This window comes from Olea europaea, chromosome 10, assembly GCF_002742605.1.
Source record: "Olea europaea var. sylvestris chromosome 10, O_europaea_v1, whole genome shotgun sequence".
Taxonomy (NCBI): domain Eukaryota; kingdom Viridiplantae; phylum Streptophyta; class Magnoliopsida; order Lamiales; family Oleaceae; genus Olea; species Olea europaea.
In genome coordinates, this window is record NC_036246.1 from 34,054,895 (window position 1) to 34,072,673 (window position 17,779).

At 34.0% G+C, this 17,779-nt stretch overlaps 1 protein-coding gene across 1 annotated transcript; it reads left to right on the plus strand.

Moving 5' to 3' along the window:
* Positions 1-638: 638 nt before the first annotated feature.
* On the plus strand, positions 639-3,899 carry LOC111400569. The gene is made up of 2 exons (XM_023027977.1): positions 639-1,040; positions 2,916-3,899. The coding sequence occupies exons 1-2, from the start codon at positions 639-641 to the stop codon at positions 3,897-3,899; spliced, it is 1,386 nt and encodes a 461-aa protein (XP_022883745.1).
* The last annotated feature ends 13,880 nt before the right edge of the window (positions 3,900-17,779 follow it).

Sequence of the window (17,779 nt, forward strand, 5' to 3'; positions counted from 1 at the left end):
TTGGCACCTATAGCAGCATCTATGCGCTCCAGTATCGTGTATCCAGATTTTAGGGTGAATAACTTTCAGATCAAGCCAGATTGGATTAACTTGATGAGCAATACCCTGCAATTCTACGAACTACCTCATGAGAATCCAAACACGCATATCTCTAGATTTCTCAAAAACTGTCAAAACATTCATGCTCCAGGGGTCAATGAAAATGCTATTAAATTACGACTATTTACATTGAGAGATGATGCATTGGAGTGGTTAGATGCGGAGCCTCATGCCAGCATTACTACATGAGAAGAACTGACCAGTAAATTTTGCAACAAATTCTTTAATTCTACGAACTACCTCATGAGAATCCAAACACGCATATCTCTAGATTTCTCAAAAACTGTCAAAACATTCATGCTCCAGGGGTCAATGAAAATGCTATTAAATTACGACTATTTACATTGAGAGATGCTGCATTGGAGTGGTTAGATGCGGAGCCTCATGCCAGCATTACTACATGAGAAGAACTGACCAGTAAATTTTGCAACAAATTCTTCCCACCAGTCAGAGTAGCTAAAATCAGATTGGAAATTCAAACTTTTCAACAGAAAGAGGGAGAAAGCTATCACGAGGCATGGAATAGATTTAATAAGCTAATGAGAAAATGTCCAAACCATGGAATCACTCAAGGAAACCAAGTGCAATACTTCTATACCGGACTTACACCACTGTCAAAATCTCAAGTTGATGCCTCTGCTGGGAAATCAATCATAGGGAAATCAGTGCAACAAACCATGGATCTATTTGAGTTAATTGCCACCACACATTCAATGTTCTCATCAGAAAGAGTGATACCGCCAAAGGCAGCAGGAATGTATGAATTAGACAGCACAACATCTACCAATGCACAGATAACGGCTTTAACAAAACAGATAGAGTTACTTGTAAAATTGCAAACACATGGAGCAAATGCAATGATGGCTAACTCAGCATGTGAGAATTGTGGGAGAAATCACGCTACAGAGAGCTGCATGATGCTCACTTCTTTAGAGGAACAAGTAAACTTTATTCAAAATGGCCCCTGTAATTTCAACTCATATGGCAACAATTTCCAGCAAAAAAGAAGACCAAGTGATAAGTGTGTTTTTACACACTTATTTAGGTCACAAACATGACTTAATTATGAGCAAAATGATTGAATTATGACTTAATTTCGTTACATTTGTGAATTGTAGGGAACACCGTTGAACATGGTGAAATTCATAAGAAAAGACGCGAAAAATGACTATAATGACACAAAGTGAAATTTCAAGGACCAAGGTGCAACATGATGCTCACTTCTTCAGAGGAACAAGTAAACTTTATTCAAAATGACCCCTGTAATTTCAACTCATATGGCAACAATTTCCAGCAAAAAAGAAGACCAAGTGATAAGTGTGTTTTTACACACTTATTTAGGTCACAAACATGACTTAGTTATGAGCAAAATGATTGAATTATGACTTAATTTCGTTACATTTGTGAATTGTAGGGAACATCGTTGAACATGGTGAAATTCATAAGAAAAGACGCGAAAAATGACTATAATGACACAAAGTGAAATTTCAAGGACCAAGGTGCAATTACCCAAAAGTTGACCCCATGAACAAATCAAGGAATTGATTGAACCAAATGCCAATTGATGATTTCTTGGGATGATGGAATGGAAAGAATGAAGAAAAGAGGACTAGAAGTGAAAGATTCAAGTAAAGAGACTAAATTGAAGAGAATAGAAATAGGAGTCTACAATGTGGCCGCATGGTAGAACTCTCTTGCGGCCGCACGGATTAAAACCATGCGGTCGCATGGTAGTCTTCCCGATGCGAAAATTCTATTTCCTTTTACGATTAAAACTCCTTTGGTAACCTAATATTCATGCGATATAAATATCAAAAAAGGTCCAGAAATGAGGAGAACGCATTGGGAGGCAGAAACAGACTTCTTGAAGAGGATTTGGGGCGCAAAAACGAAGATTGGCTATTATTATTTCAATATTTCTTCAAACTTTTATAATCCGATGATGCTTATTACTCAAAATTTGATGTATTTTGTTATTTTAACCATGCTGGGCTAGATTTTCATGCGTTAGGAGATCGATGAACCATGAAATTTGAATTTTAATATCCTAGTTTTGCAATTTGACATTAAGATACATTTTTATTATTTTGAATGATTTATATGCAATTAATGTTTCCGCAATTAAGAGCTCGTAATTGTGTGAATTTTGATGATTTATTCTTGCATTCGAGAGAATTTGAATAGATTTGACATAATATAAATCATCGTAGGGTCCGATAGGGGATAGAAATATACCGCTATGCCCTACGTGAATCTTTAAATGTTCATAAAACCGCATGCATTTTTACATATGCTCTTGTCATAGAAATATAGGTCGGTGGTATGTAGAAATAGGCTTGATACATCTCGAGAAAGAGTATTGGATAGACTTAGGAACATTGATTCATCACAATTGAAGTGTGTTGTCATACTGTGAAATAAGGGTTTAAAGTGATAATTGCATGGAAAATCGTGATCCTAGTGTGTTTAATTTCTATTGATTATAACAACATGCGTTCTCAACATTTAGTTTTATTCTAGAGTGTTAAAATATTGTTTTGAGTCTTAATTTCAATTCACTCATTAAATTTGCTCAATTAGGGTTTCTTTTTAAAATTAGGGGTTTACTTAGGTTCACATTCACTTTGGCAATCCAGTTTCGGTTAAGGCTACGTTAGATAAAATTTGAACTAATCAATCTCTGTGGGACAATATACGGACTCATTGAATCCACTTTATTACTTGTTAACGAATCGTACACTTGCGGTAGTTTAAAATCAAAAGAAATAACTTCGTGAACACCAAGTTTGGGGGAGATGTTTCAACTATATGTGCAGAAGATGGACAAGGTGTTCCAGCAAATTGACACGAACTTTCAAAATCAGCAAGCATCCATCAAGAAACTGGAGACACAAATTGGTCAGATAACACAACAACTTACAGAACGTCCACAAGGGACATTGCTAGGCAATACAATGATAAATCTTAAGGAACGATTAATGGCAATTAAAATAGTGGAAAACAATCCACCCAGGGCCCCCGTAAAAATTAAAGCATATGTACCTCCACTTTCATTTCCCCAAAGACTTCAAAAGAAGTCGATGGAGCAAAATATTCATGTCATAAATACAAAGAGCGAGGTACAATTGCCAAATATCACTACAGAGAGACCCAAAAGAAAAGAGGACCAAGAAGTAATTGATGAAGCTACAAGGGTAGAAAAATTTGTTCCAAACACAATTGAAAATGGAGAAAGTACAGAAACGTCAACTGCCAAAGCACCAAATCTAGACAAAGTTTACATGCCTCCCATTCCCTTTTCTCAAAAGCTCAAGAAGAATAAACAAGACACAAACTATGAAAAATTCCTCGATGTTCTCAAGAAGCTCCAGATCAATGTTCCGTTCATTGATGTGATACTACAAATTCCAAGCTATATGAAATTTTTGAAAGAGATGCTGACAAAGAAAAGAAAGCTTTCGAAATTTGAAACTGTGGCATTAACTGAGGAAAGTAGTGCAAGAGTCCAGAGAACATTGCCTCCTAAATTGAAGGATCCAGGGAGTTTTACTTTACCAATTTCAATTGGAAATTTCTATTCAATTAATGCATTGTGTGACACTGGTGCTAGTATCAATCTAATGTCGTATTCTGCTTACAAGAAATTGGGACTAGGTGAAATCAACTCAATATCAATAACGCTACAACTAGCTGATAGAACAATCGCAAGGCCACATGGCAAAGTTGAGGATGTACTCGTAAAAATAGGAAATTTAATATTTCCTGTGGATTTCATTGTATTGGACATACCAGAAGATTGAGACATTCCAATTATATTGGGCCGGCCATTCTTAGCAACGGGACAAACCCTTTTGACATGGAGAAGGGAGAACTAATCTTGAGGATGGAGGACAAGCACGAGATATTCAGTATTTACATCCAATATGAGAAATCTCTCAATAAAAATGATTGCTGTAGAATTGATGAAGAAGAGCCACTTGATCAACCAAGCTGTCAGAACAAAAAACCAAATTTTGGAGAACTTCTTGGTGGAGATAAGAATGGACAAATCAAAATCTGGAGAACAAAAAAGGATTGCATCAATAAAAATTGCACAAAGTGCAATGATAGAATAACTTGGTTTGAGCCACCATGATAAATCAGCGGCACAAGTCAAGCTAATGACTTAAAAAAAGCGCTTCTTGGGAGGCAACCCAAACTTTTATTTTATTTTATTTATTTTATTTTCAAAGTTCTAGGATAGTTTAATCTATAGTTTATTTAGGAATCATCACCCATACGCCTTCTACCCATAGGTCTTGGAGTAATTAAGTTGGTTATTAGATGTTTGAGCTAAGTAATCCTTGTTCCATGAGTTTAATTTTTCAAATTTAATTTTTCAGGAATATAACGTCGCGTAACACTCAAACCAATAGGGACATGGAGAAAATGGTACAAATCTCAAGTTTGGGGGAGAATGTAGAAGAAGAGTCGATCAAATGCAACACCAAGACACCACAACATCATAGGCAATACTGACATTTCTGGGAAGTCCTCCTCCTTTTCCTTTAAATTTCACATTGAGGACAATGTTTCAGTTAAGTTTGGGAGAGTGACATCTTTTGCTTACATTGTTGAGTTTCTCAAATCCTTGTGTATGACTTGCTTATTTTATGTGTTTGTGTTTTTATTCAAAAATAAAAATAAAAATTCATACTCTGCATGCTTGTGTGAGTTAGATAGTCTTGTCAACTATGATGAATATATTTGAGAGCATGTATTAGTTTATGGATTGTGGATGAATCATAATTTTCTGCTTATCTATATGAATTGGTATAATATTTATGTACGAGTATTAAGTTTAGCATCATACAAGAACATGAGGGTTCATACACATAGGCTAAAGAGATGACTAAGGTGTATAATCCCTTAACCTATGAATGTCAATACCCCTTAACCATATACATTATAATTTGGGGCATTCTAACCAGTAAAAGAAATAGTTTAAGACTATTGTGATTCCGTACATATGAATAAGATTGGGTGGATTGTCTTTAACTTTCTATATAAGCTTGGTGATGACCAAATGCCAAAAATCTAACCCCTATAAATTTCACTTCTTTTTATAAGAAAATAAGCATTGCATGTATTCAGCTAAGTTTTAGACCTACACCCTTTTTACTCGAGTTATTAAGTTCGTAGGGGTCTCTTAAAACCTGGTACCCTTTGGTATACAAAAAATCGAGAAATTACCGACCTAACACTCACTACAAGGGTCAAGAAGTGAAAAAAGGTTAGGTAAATAAATAAATGAATGAATAAAAAAATAATCTTGGGGGCTTAAATAACTAGTGGGTTTGAATCACTAAATATAAACTAGATTGTTGAAACACTCAGAAATTGGGAGAATCACTACATGAATGAATTGTTGACGTTGTCGGTTGAACTAAACTAAATCAGAGTGGTGTGAGGAAATCTGAAGCAAAACTGAACTTTAGAATTACACCATAGTAAGAGAATAAAAGAACCAAGTTTGGGGGTGTGTGAATCTTAGGGGCGAAAAAAGGAAATAATTAACCATTAAGGGTTGGGAAATGAACCAACTTGTGAATGTGCGGCGCCACGCTTGATCCTCCACACACATACACCCGCTTCGCATTGTATGAGTGAAAGTTTGGTTCCTGCATTGTGATTTTGATACCATTCATAAATGTAATATAACGTTATCAATGCTGAGCTAAAACGACAAGCCGTCTAACTGAATATTTGTGTGTATCGTCTTTGGATGATTTTATTGTTTGGTTTGTTTGTTTTCTCGAGGACTAGCAAACGATTGAGTTTGGGGGTATTTGATGAATTTGTTTCACTCATGAATTTTGCACAAATTTAGCTTGATTAAATGCTAGATCTTGTGAGTATAGAACATTTTTGATGTGTTTGTTAGTGTTGTTTTGAAGATTAGGAAAGGCGATGCGAAAAGAGGTATTAAAGTAAACAAAGAGGCCAAAAATATGGAATTGGAGCAGAAAGACAGCACCTAGGCGCTGTGATTAAACTGACGCGGAGCCTAGGCGCTGCGACTGAGTGTCTAGGACGCATTTTTTAGGGCCGTTTTAAAATCCATAAAAATCTTACTTCTACACAAAACGGAGGGGCACCTATAAATACAATCTTTCTCATACTTTTGAGGATTCTGAACACATTGGAGACAAGGCAACAAAAAAGGAGATTCAATAGAGAAATTCAAGAAGATTAACACCAAGCAATTGAATATTAGAAGCATTCATTGGAAGGGGAAGGAGATCTTGGTGCAATAATTCTACTTTTTCTTTTATATTTTTATTACAAATCCGACGATATATTCTAAGACAATTTCCTATTTTTCTTCTTGCATTATGAGTACCTAAATTCATTGTTAGGGGGAATAATGTAACCAATTGGGATTCTTAACATTCTTTTATTAAGATTCTTAGCTTTTTAATTTTTTCATGTGTTGATTTTGCTATGAATTGAATGCATTAAATTATCTGATCAATAATTTGATGATTTTTGTGAATTCTTTACAAATAGAGATATGAGTTTAGGATTTAGACCATGTAGTAAAATTCAGTACATTGATATAACGAGTAGAGATACCTATACCATTTATTGTGGTCATAATTGAATTCCTAGGACATAGAACTCATTTAACTAAATTGAATTTGCATAGAGATATGAAATTTAATTAGTTGAATAGACTCAATGAGAAGTCGAGAGGGGTAAATTGAATACAATAGAAAAATTCGACCGAGCACTACATTAGAATTGAGTTTTAATTTGAGATGTAAATGTGATCAATTGGTGAAGTTATTCTGCCCTAACATCCATTCATTATTTGATTCTCCACGTTAGAGTATCACCACATATGACCAAAGTTGGTAAATCAGTCGAGAAAAGAGGACCAGATTCTACAGCAGAATTATGCACATCAGCTCCTACCTGTACTGTCGAGAAAAGAGGTTCAGATTAGGATAAGATTCTAGTGCAGAATTATCTCAACTTTCTTTTGAATTAGAGTGGAATACTGTAACAATATATGCTAGTCAGTCTCCTAAGGTAACTCAGTTCAGTTGGTGTAAATGTCTATATAAACTTATTCAATGCATACGTTTGGTATTAAAAAAAAGCCAAACAATTCAAAGTCTGTGTGCGTCTTCATTAAAGTTTTACATGGTATCAGAGCAAACAAAGGCGCACACCTAAAATTCTGGACCTTTCCTTTTACCAAGCTTCCGCAGCTTTCTAAGCTACCAACAAACACTCATGGCTTCCTTAGATTCTGCAGCCAACACATCGATCAATAACGACTCTTCCATAGTCACTATCCAACGTAATTTCCAACCAGTTACTCAAAAGTTGAACAGCCCCAATTATCTTCCATAGAGCATTCAATTTCTTGTGTTCCTTCGCAGCCATGATCTTGTGGACATCATGGAAGGTGACACGCCTGCTCTAGCAAAGACTTTGTCTGATGGAACAGCAAATCCAGCTTATGCAGTTTAGTTCAAACAAGACAACTGTGTTCTTAACTGGTTACTAGCTTCTATAACTGAAAAGTTAGTATCCTCAGTGTATGGTTTGAAGACTTCTAAATTGGTTTGGAATGCACTTCGTACCATATTTTCCTCCACATCACGTTCACGGATTGCTCTTCTCAAATGCCAATTGCAGACCATTACTCAAGGTAATCAATCATGCATAGATTATATTGAAGGGGCAAAATCCATCTTTGATCAACTTGCTACTGCTGGAAAACCCATTGATGATCAGGAACTAATTGGCTTTCTGATTGGTGGTTTGAAAAGCAACTTCACCTCTTTCATCACTTCCCTCAACTTTACCTCAAGGGACAAAGATTCTACTTTAGATGAATTTCAAGCTGAACTACTCAGCTTTGAAAGTTTCTGGAAACTCAGATTTCACATACACCGGACAATCATTATGCCTTTGCTGCCACTAAAGCAAAACAGTCACAACTCATGAAGAAGCCAAAGCCACAATTCCATGGCACCAAGGTACAGCAGCCAAATCAACAATCTGGAACTGTCCCTACCAACCATCGACCTATGCAGATTAATTCCAGGCCAATTTGCCAAATTTGTGAAAAAGTAGGACACACTTCCTTGGATTGCTACGAGCGCTTTAATTTTGCCTTTCAAGGGTGTCTCCCACCTGCTGATCTTGCAACGATGGCAGCAGAGGCTAATAACACCTACGACCATAGGTTTGGTATGCTGACAGTGGGGCTAATGCTCATATCATGGCCAATGCAACTACTTTAGTGAACTAAGAGCCTTACGAAGGTCAAGACACTGTCACAGTGGGCAATGGCTCAGGTTTAATGATTAAACACACTGGTTCTACCTCTATAAATATAGCAAACAATTCTTATAAACTTACAAATGTTCTTCATTGTCCAAATGCATCTACCAACCAACTATCCATAAATCGTTTTTGTCTTGACAATGATTGCTACTTTGTACTGACTGGTGTTGATTTCTGTGTAAAGGAGAACAAGACAGGAGACTTCTGCTTCAAGGGCTGGTTCAGAATGGCCTCTATGCAATTGCTGGCAATAAGAGCACGTCGTCTAGACTACGTTGTATGACTGCTAAATTAGGAATAAAGACCTCGGTGGACCAATGGCATAATAGGCTAGGTTATCCGTCGAAGTCAACCTTATCTCATTTGTTGTGTTATCTTCCTGTTAAAAATTATGGAAATAAACTTGGTTTCTGCACGTCATGTCAACTAGGAAAAGCTAAACATCTACCGTTTACTAACTCTATAAGACAAACGTCCAGACCCCTGGTTGTTATACACTCCGATGTTTGGGTCTCCCCCATAACATCTGTTGGTGGTTATCGCTTTTATGTGTTATTTGTCGATGACTTTAGTCATTTTACATGGATGTATCTCATGCGTTATAAATCTGATGTATTTGCTATTTTCCAAAAATATAAAGCTCTTGTTGAAAATCTCTTTTATTGTAAAATTCAGCAATTACAAACAGATAATGGTGGAGAATATCTCTCAAATCAATTCAAAGATTTTTTTTATCAAACCATGGAATACAACATCGTTTAACATGCCCTTATACATCTCAACAAAATGGTATTGCAGAACGTAAGCATCTACATATACAAGAAATTGGTTTAACACTTCTAGCTAAAGCACATCTGCTACAATATTACTGGGCGGACTCTTTTGTTACATCAGTATATTTAATTAATCACCTACCTACTAAAGTCTCACATAATCTGTCACCTTTTTTTGTTCTTCATAAGACAATGCCAAATTACTTAGAACTTCGTGTCTTTGGGTGCTCATGTTTTCCTTTCTTAAGACCTTATGAGGATGATAAACTATCTTTTTGAAGTAAAGAGTATGTCTTCCTTGGCTATGCAAACCAACAAAAAGGGTACAGATGTCTAGATTTGTCCACAGTTAGAGTTTATGTCTCTCGGCATGTGGTCTTTAATGAATACTCTTTTCCAGCATTGAATAGAGGATCTGTCTTACCACCTAAAGAATGGTGTGTCTACAGGTATGACTCCTATTATAGATTCAATTCCTGTCTTTACTAATGTGCAGGACATTCCTTTTCAGAACCCCTTACTTCACTGTCACTCTCAATCCAGTTCTGAACCTGATAGGAGTCCCCCACCTTATTTTCAGGATACATTTGCATGTGATAATGAGATCCATCATCCAGACTCTCTATCCCCATCTAGCCTCACGGTCCCTACACAAGCACATAAGAACCCCATGTCTTCTTTTCCAACCTTAGATCATCCTCCTGTGAGTAGGGCTGTCAATGGATCGAATATGGATCGGATCTACCCATATCCGATCCGATCTGATAAGAATAATTATCCGGTTCGATCCGATCTGATAATCCAACAGATATTAGATTGTTAAATCCATGTCCGATTTGCTATGTTATCGGATATCCGATCCGATAATCCAATCTGAAATATTTTACACATTTTTTTTATTGTGATATAAGGAAATAACCATATGTTACTATTAACAATTTCCATAACAATCCACAAAATAATACCAAATTAAAAGGAACCAAAATATGAAAAATATTGCAATGACTACATATTCAACAAATGTTATAGATAAAGTGAGCAACAAAAACAAAGGAAAAAATTCTCAAGCATAGCCTTTGAAGTTTGAGCTCTCTCTCCATATCATATCACCCACAAGTCCACCATGCCTACAAAAAAGGATGTTTAAGAATAAAAGGCTGTACAAAACAAATATCATCTCAAGAAATTGAAAACATAAATTTATAACTAAAACTTACATAAGCTTTAGTCATTAAGAAACATTATTTTAATTTTGTACGGCTTTGTTTGTAACATTCACGTCAAGTTCTGCAAAAAGAACGTGACAAATTAAGTACTTGTAAGGAATAAATAATAATACATAGTCACTTGAGAAAAAAATATAACCAAAATTAATAATTAGAATACTTAGTTACTTACTCTTCTTTTTCAGGGAAGAGAGCCAATCTTGTGTGGTCACCAAAGCTTCTACAGTTTTCGGAAGCAACGAAGCACGAAAATCATCAATTACTCTTCCTCCCACACTAAATGCAGCCACGCAACAGTAGTTGCTGGAATAGCTAATATGTCACGAGCAATTTTTCCAAGAGTGGAGAATTAAACATTATTAACCTTCCACCAATTCAGAACTTTAAAATTTTCAGTTCTTGGAAATAATGGTTCCTCCAAGTACTTCTCTAATTCTGACTTTTGCGAAGAACATGACAAATTAGAAGATTGAAATTGTGTTGACCAAGAATCAAACCCACTCAATTGGTCCTCTAGAAATGCCCCCATTCCATGATCACTACTAGAATTAACTTCTTGACTTGCTTCCACTTCAGATTGGGATGATCTTTCATCATACTCATTGAAAAGGTTAAATGTTGCCTTACAAACTCTTTCAACATGTGTATGAGCATCAACACCATAGAGTTTATCATAATGATATTCAACCAAATCCATTTTAAATCTTGGATAAAAAACAATAGCAATTGCTAATACCAAACAACACTCCTCCCAATATTTAACAAACTTCAATTTCATTGGGCCAGTCATCATACTCAAAAAGCCGTGCTCACTTCTTTCCCATTTAGATAAATGTAGTTGAATATTACAAACATCCGGAAAAAACACATTTGATGTGAGGAAATGAGAACCATACAAATGATTTGTTGCATCATAAAATATTCTCAAGCAATCACATAGAACTTTAGCAATTTTCCATTCTTCATCACTTGGATAGAGTTTTTAATTACGATCTGTTTGTGCTAGGCGCCAAAGCACCTCTTTCATCTCTATTACACTTTCAATCATCTCAAAAGTAGAATTCCACCTAGTAGAACAATTCATCTTCACCTTTTTCTTATCTTTCAACCTAAGTTGATTTTTTGCATGAGTAAATGTTTGTGTTGCATATGGAGGCCTTTTCAAATACTCCACAGTTTCTCTAACCTTATGAATAAACACTCCAATTACTTTTAACCCGTCTTGCACAATCAAATTAAGAATATGAGCACTACAACGCATGTGAAATAACTCACCTTCCAAAGGTATTGCAGACTTGTCACAAAGCCAACTTTTCAAACTTCTTACCATCGCATCATTGACGGTAGCATTGTCAACCACCATGGCGAACAACTTTTTCTCCAGATTCCAATCCAAAATCTTATCAATGATGTATCTAAAAAGGGTTTCCACATCATGAGGATATTAGATACATCTATAACTAATTATTTTTTTGTTCAATTCCCAATTATTATCAATCAAATGAGATGTCAAGCATATATAACCAATATCTTGATGATCAGATGTCCAAATATCAGTAGTTAGAGTGATTTTACCTGGGAGTTTCTCTAAGTGGTTGTGTAACTTTTCCTTTTCACGTTTGTAAACTTCAAGGACATCCGACCTCACTATATTTCTTGACACAAGTTTAAACATTGGTTGCAAACCTTTACAAAATATCTCAAAATATTCATGTTCAGCCATATTAAAAGGATAATTATGCACGATAACCATCTTAGCAAAATCCATCCTACTTTTCAATTGGTCAAACTTATGATTTTGAACCATGGCAGCAGCCTCTGGGAAACTTTTGGATATGGATAGCATTTGTTGACCAATGTCTCTACTACTTTTCCCATTACACTTGTCCAAGTGATTCTTTGAGTGGCTAGTTCCTTTAACATTCTCTGCTACAAATTCTTTACAACAATGTTTGCAATTTGCAATTTGCAATTTCATTTCCTTTTGGCCCCTTAAATTTTATAAAATCATTCCATACCTTTGAAGTCAATTTTCGTCTCTTAGGAGAAGGTAGAGGTGAATCTTCAACTTGTATAACATTCCTAGCATCATCTTTTTTCTCTACTTTAGTGTTGAGCTCGTCAGCCATTATATGTATCCAAAAAGCCCTAAAATCAAGGTCAATATGTTAAAACAATGAGGGAAACAACGAAACAACAAAATGAAAACAAGAAAACAAGAAAAATTAGAAAATGAAGGTTAATAAGTTAAAACAACTTGAGGAAAACAAAACAAGAAAAGGGCATTAAATTTCTAAGGGCATATATACTGGTGAAATCTTGTAAGAGATGACATACAAAGAAAAATCAAAGAAGAAGAAACCTTAATTTTTAGAAGAATATATGTCCTTACTGCGTAGTCATAGAGATGAAGGGTCGTAGAAACGTAAATATGCGCTAAAGATGGAGAATACCATGGGATTTCCATTTTTTGAATCTGATTCATCTACGGTCCAATTAGAATTTGGAGAATATGAATGGTTTTTTTGAATTAATTGATTAATTTCTAGAAAGAAAAAAAGAATGTTCAGGAAACCAAAATGTCAAACGTGGCTGGAAGAGATGATAATGTTAAGCCCATTATCCTCATTTGTCAGATTGGCACATGGATTGGGATGGAAGTGTCAAGCTCATTCGTGACACAATTTATTATAATATATATTAGTGTTATTGGAATTTAATAATTTTGACATCCTTAATTAAAAATTCATTAAAATTCATAAAGTATTAGATCAATTTTTTTTAAATAAAAAAATTGCAATAAATTATGTGATAATAAACAAAATATATTTTACTATAATAAATCGGATTAGATTTACCTATATCCATATTTGCTTAATTTAGTTAACGGATTATCAGATTTGGATCTTAGTTGGGTTATCGAATTAAGACCCTAAATCCATCTCCCATTAATTTCATTGGATTCAGATCAAAATCCGATCCATTGACAGCCCTACCTGTGACCGCAACCAGCCAAATAATTACCAGATCAAAAACAAGAAATTCCAAACCAAAACAATATCCTAACTTCATGACATTCTATGCTACTAAACATCCTCTTCGAGCCTTCTCTAGTGTTACCCATGAACCTGAGCCAACTTGTTACACAAAGGCAGTGACAAGACCAGAGTGGCGTGCTGTTATGGGGCATGAATTTGATGCTTTAATGGAAAATGGTACTTGGTCACTATGTCAGAAACGTCCAACTAAACCCCTTGTCCGTAATAAGTGGGTCTTTAAAATCAAAAGAAACCAAGATGGTAGCACTGAACGTTATAAACCAAGACTCGTAGCAAAGGGATTTGATCAACGCAGTGATGTAGACTATTTTGATACATTCTCAACGGTTGTAAAACCTACAATAATTCGGTTGGTTTTGGCCTTGGCTGTGGATTTTAGGTGGAACATTCGTCAATTAGATGTGTCTAATGCATTCTTACATGGGGAGTTGGATGAAGAGGTGTATATGGAACAGCCACAGGGTTTTGTGGATGAAAATAATCCAGATATGGTCTGTCGATTACACAAGTCTCTCTATGGACTTAAACAAGCACCGAGAGCGTGGTTTAAAAGGCTTTCCCAACAACTTGTTGATATTGGTTTCACTGAATCAAAGGTTGATTACTTATTATTTATACACTGTAATGATGACATTAAGTTGTTTATATTGGTCTATGTAGATGATATACTCATCATAGGTTCAGATCAAGCTGCTGTAAATCATGTAATTAATTAACTCAAACAGAGTTTCCAACTCAAAGATCTAGGTCAGCTCAGCTATTTTCTTGGTGTTCAGGCCGTTAGGGACAATACAATCTCCATCTGAGGCAAGCAAAGTACATTTCTGACCTATTGGAAAGCACGAAGATGGTTGGAGCAAAGCCCCTTGCATCTCCTACTACTTCAGGGTTGAAGTTGTCCTCAACACAAGGCCTACTACTTACTGATCCAACAGAGTATAAGCGTGTTGTAGGAGCTCTTCAATACTGCACTATTTCAAGACCCGACATATCTTATGCTATTAATCAATTATGTCAGTTTATGCATAGTCTAAGAGAACCTCACTGGATAACTGTCAAACGGGTTCTTAGATATCTGAAAGGAACCATTGATTTTGGTCTCCAATACTCTCTTTCAGGCATGGATTTTAATGCATTTTGTGACTCGGACTGGGCTTGGAATCCTGATGACAGAAAGAGCACAAGTGGCTATGGCATTTTTATAGGACAGAACTTGATTTCGTGGTCAGCCAAGAAGCAGAACGTTGTGTCCCGTTCAAGCACAGAAGCTAAATACAGAAGTATGGCCTTGACTACAGCTGTGATGTACTGGATTCGAATGTTATTCAAGGAATTACAAATTGTGATCCACACTCCTCCAGTGATATGGTGTGATAACATTGGAGCAATTGCCTTGGCATCTAATCCTGTCTTTCATGCAAGGACTAAACACGTTGAAGTTGATTACCACTTCATCCGAGAAAAGGTAGTCAATGGAGATATTCAAGTTAAACACATCTCCACACAAGATCAACTAGCAGATGTGTTTACAAAGGGTCAATTTGCAGCTAGATTCCAGTTTCTTAGACACAAATTGAAGGTCTGTTTGCTCCCCATCAGTTTGCAAGGGAGTGTTAGAATATCACCACATATGACCAAAGTTGGTGAATCAGCCGAGAAAAGAGGACCAGATTCTACAACAGAATTATGCACATCAGCTTCTACCTGTACTGTTGAGAAAAGAGGTTCAAATTAGGATAAGATTCCAGTGCAGAATTATCTCAACTTTCTTTTGAATTAGAGTGGAATACTATAACAATATATGCTAGTCAGTCTCCTAAGGTAACTCAGTTCAGTTGGTGTAAATGTCTATATAAACTTATTCAATGCATACGTTTGGGATTAAAAACAAAAGCCAAACAATTCAAAGTCTGTGTGCTTCTTCATTAAAGTTTTTCACTCCAACCAATCGTGTGAACATCCATTTATTTTCTAGAATTTAGATTAAAACTCAGATTTACAACTTTTAATTTGTTTTAATCAAATAATAGTTAAAGAAAAATTGAATTAATGCTAGAAAATAATTCTTGTGGGATCGACAATCCGAACTCTTAGATCCACTATTACTTGTTACGGGTCGTATACTTGCGAAACTAAAATTTTACAACACTAATGGCATGCCACATACATCGTACTTACGCACCGACCTATCTCCCTTAGGCATCGAATGCCCTCTCCTGAAGACGCGTAAAGTATCGACAAAACATCTCTGCCTTCATGAATAGCTGTTGAACGTATCGATATTATCAACAACTTGCAAATGAAAAAGGTCAATCGACGTCTTCCTGTGTTGACACCTCAGTACTCTCTCGAGTATAAACACCATTCCCAACTTCAACTTGTCGGACATCTAGTCGCAACCCCTGAATGCCTCTCCTAACTGCGCCAGCGCCACTGTCGTGTGCCCATTAAAATAATCATTCAACAGTCTCTTATTTGTCGGAATACTGGCCATTGCTGCCTCTTCGTCCGTACATCTCAATCCAGTGATGAGAGCAAACTCAAATATGGAAAATGTAGCAACCTTGCCCCAAAATTAAAGTGGAGGGCATCTCCGTCAACTGGTTTAAGCTGTCGACATAATGAATTGATCAACTGTCCAGAAAACTGTACAGAGCGTAGCGAATACAGGGGCTATAAACAGGGTACGTAATGTCTCTGCGTGATTCTCGTCCAATGAATCCAACACTGCTGTGAAACTGGCAAGGTTACAGTTCGATGTAACTTTGCCAGGAACCTATCTCAAGGCGGCATCCAAATGGTAATCGATCCTGCAAAATTTCAAATGTTAGAACATTGTTAATTGAAAATAGATAAAACATAATGTCACAAAATTTAACTAACCGAACTATAAGTACTATACGCACGAAATAACAGATAATAAAGAAAATGAATTAAAAATTAGACAACAAATTATAAAAAGCAAAAAACTAATTTTTGTAAAATTATTTATTCAATAGTTTATTTTAATTCTTTATTATTTATTTCATTTCAATTGTTTATTTACTGGTTATTTAAATTATTTTTTGAACATTTAAACTTAAATATTTAATTATTTATTTCAAATTTTAGATATTTATTTCATTTCTTCATTTCACATAATGGTTTATTGAATGCTTATTTTTAATTATTTATTATAATTGTTTATTTAATTATTTTCATTTGTTTATTTAAATTATTTATTAAACATTTAAACGTAAATATGTAATTATTTGTTTTATTTTTCTTTAGTTGTTTATTCAATATTTATTTTAATTACTAATTGAATATTTAATTATTGATTTTAAATATTAGATATTTATTTCAATTGTTTATCTAAATTTTAATTACTTACTTTGATTATTTTTATTTGTCTATTATTTAAAATATTTATTGTTTGATTGAAATTGTTTATTTTATATTTAATTACTAATTTTGATTATTTATATTTAATTACTTATTTAAATAAATTATTTTGAATATTTATATTTCTTAGTTATTTAAATTTTTTATTTTTATTTAAATGTTCATTATTTATTTAAATTGTTTATTTAAATTATTTATTTAAATTGTTTATTTGTTTATTTAACATTTATTTTAATTGTTTATTTAATGCTTAGTTTTAATTATTTATTGTAATTATTTATTTAATTATTTTCATTAAATTATTTCCGAACATTTAAACGTAAATATTTCATTTTTTGTTTTATTTCTTCAGTTGTTTATTTCATATTTATTTTAATTATTAATTGAATATTTATTTTAAATGTTAGATATTTATTTCAATTGTTTATCTCAATTTTAATTACTTACTTTAATTATTTTTATTTATTAATTGTTTAAATTATGATTATTGTTTGATTGAAATTGTTTATTTAATATTTAATTACTAATTTTGATTATTTATTTTTAATTACTTATTTAAATCAATTATTTTGAATATTTATATTTTTTGGTTATTTACATTGTTTATGTATTATTTAAAATGTTCATTTTTTATTTCAGTTGTTTTTTATTTATTTGTTTTAATTGTTCATTTAAATTATTTGATTTAATTATTTATATTAATTGAAGAAATAAACGTAAATATTTAATTATTTATTTTAAATGTTAGAAATTTATTTCAATTAAGTTTTAATTACATATTTTGATTATTAATATTTATTCATTATTTACATTTTTTATTTATCATTTAAATAATTATTTATTTATCATTTAAATGTTCATTATTTATTTTTGTGTATTTAAATTATTTATTCAA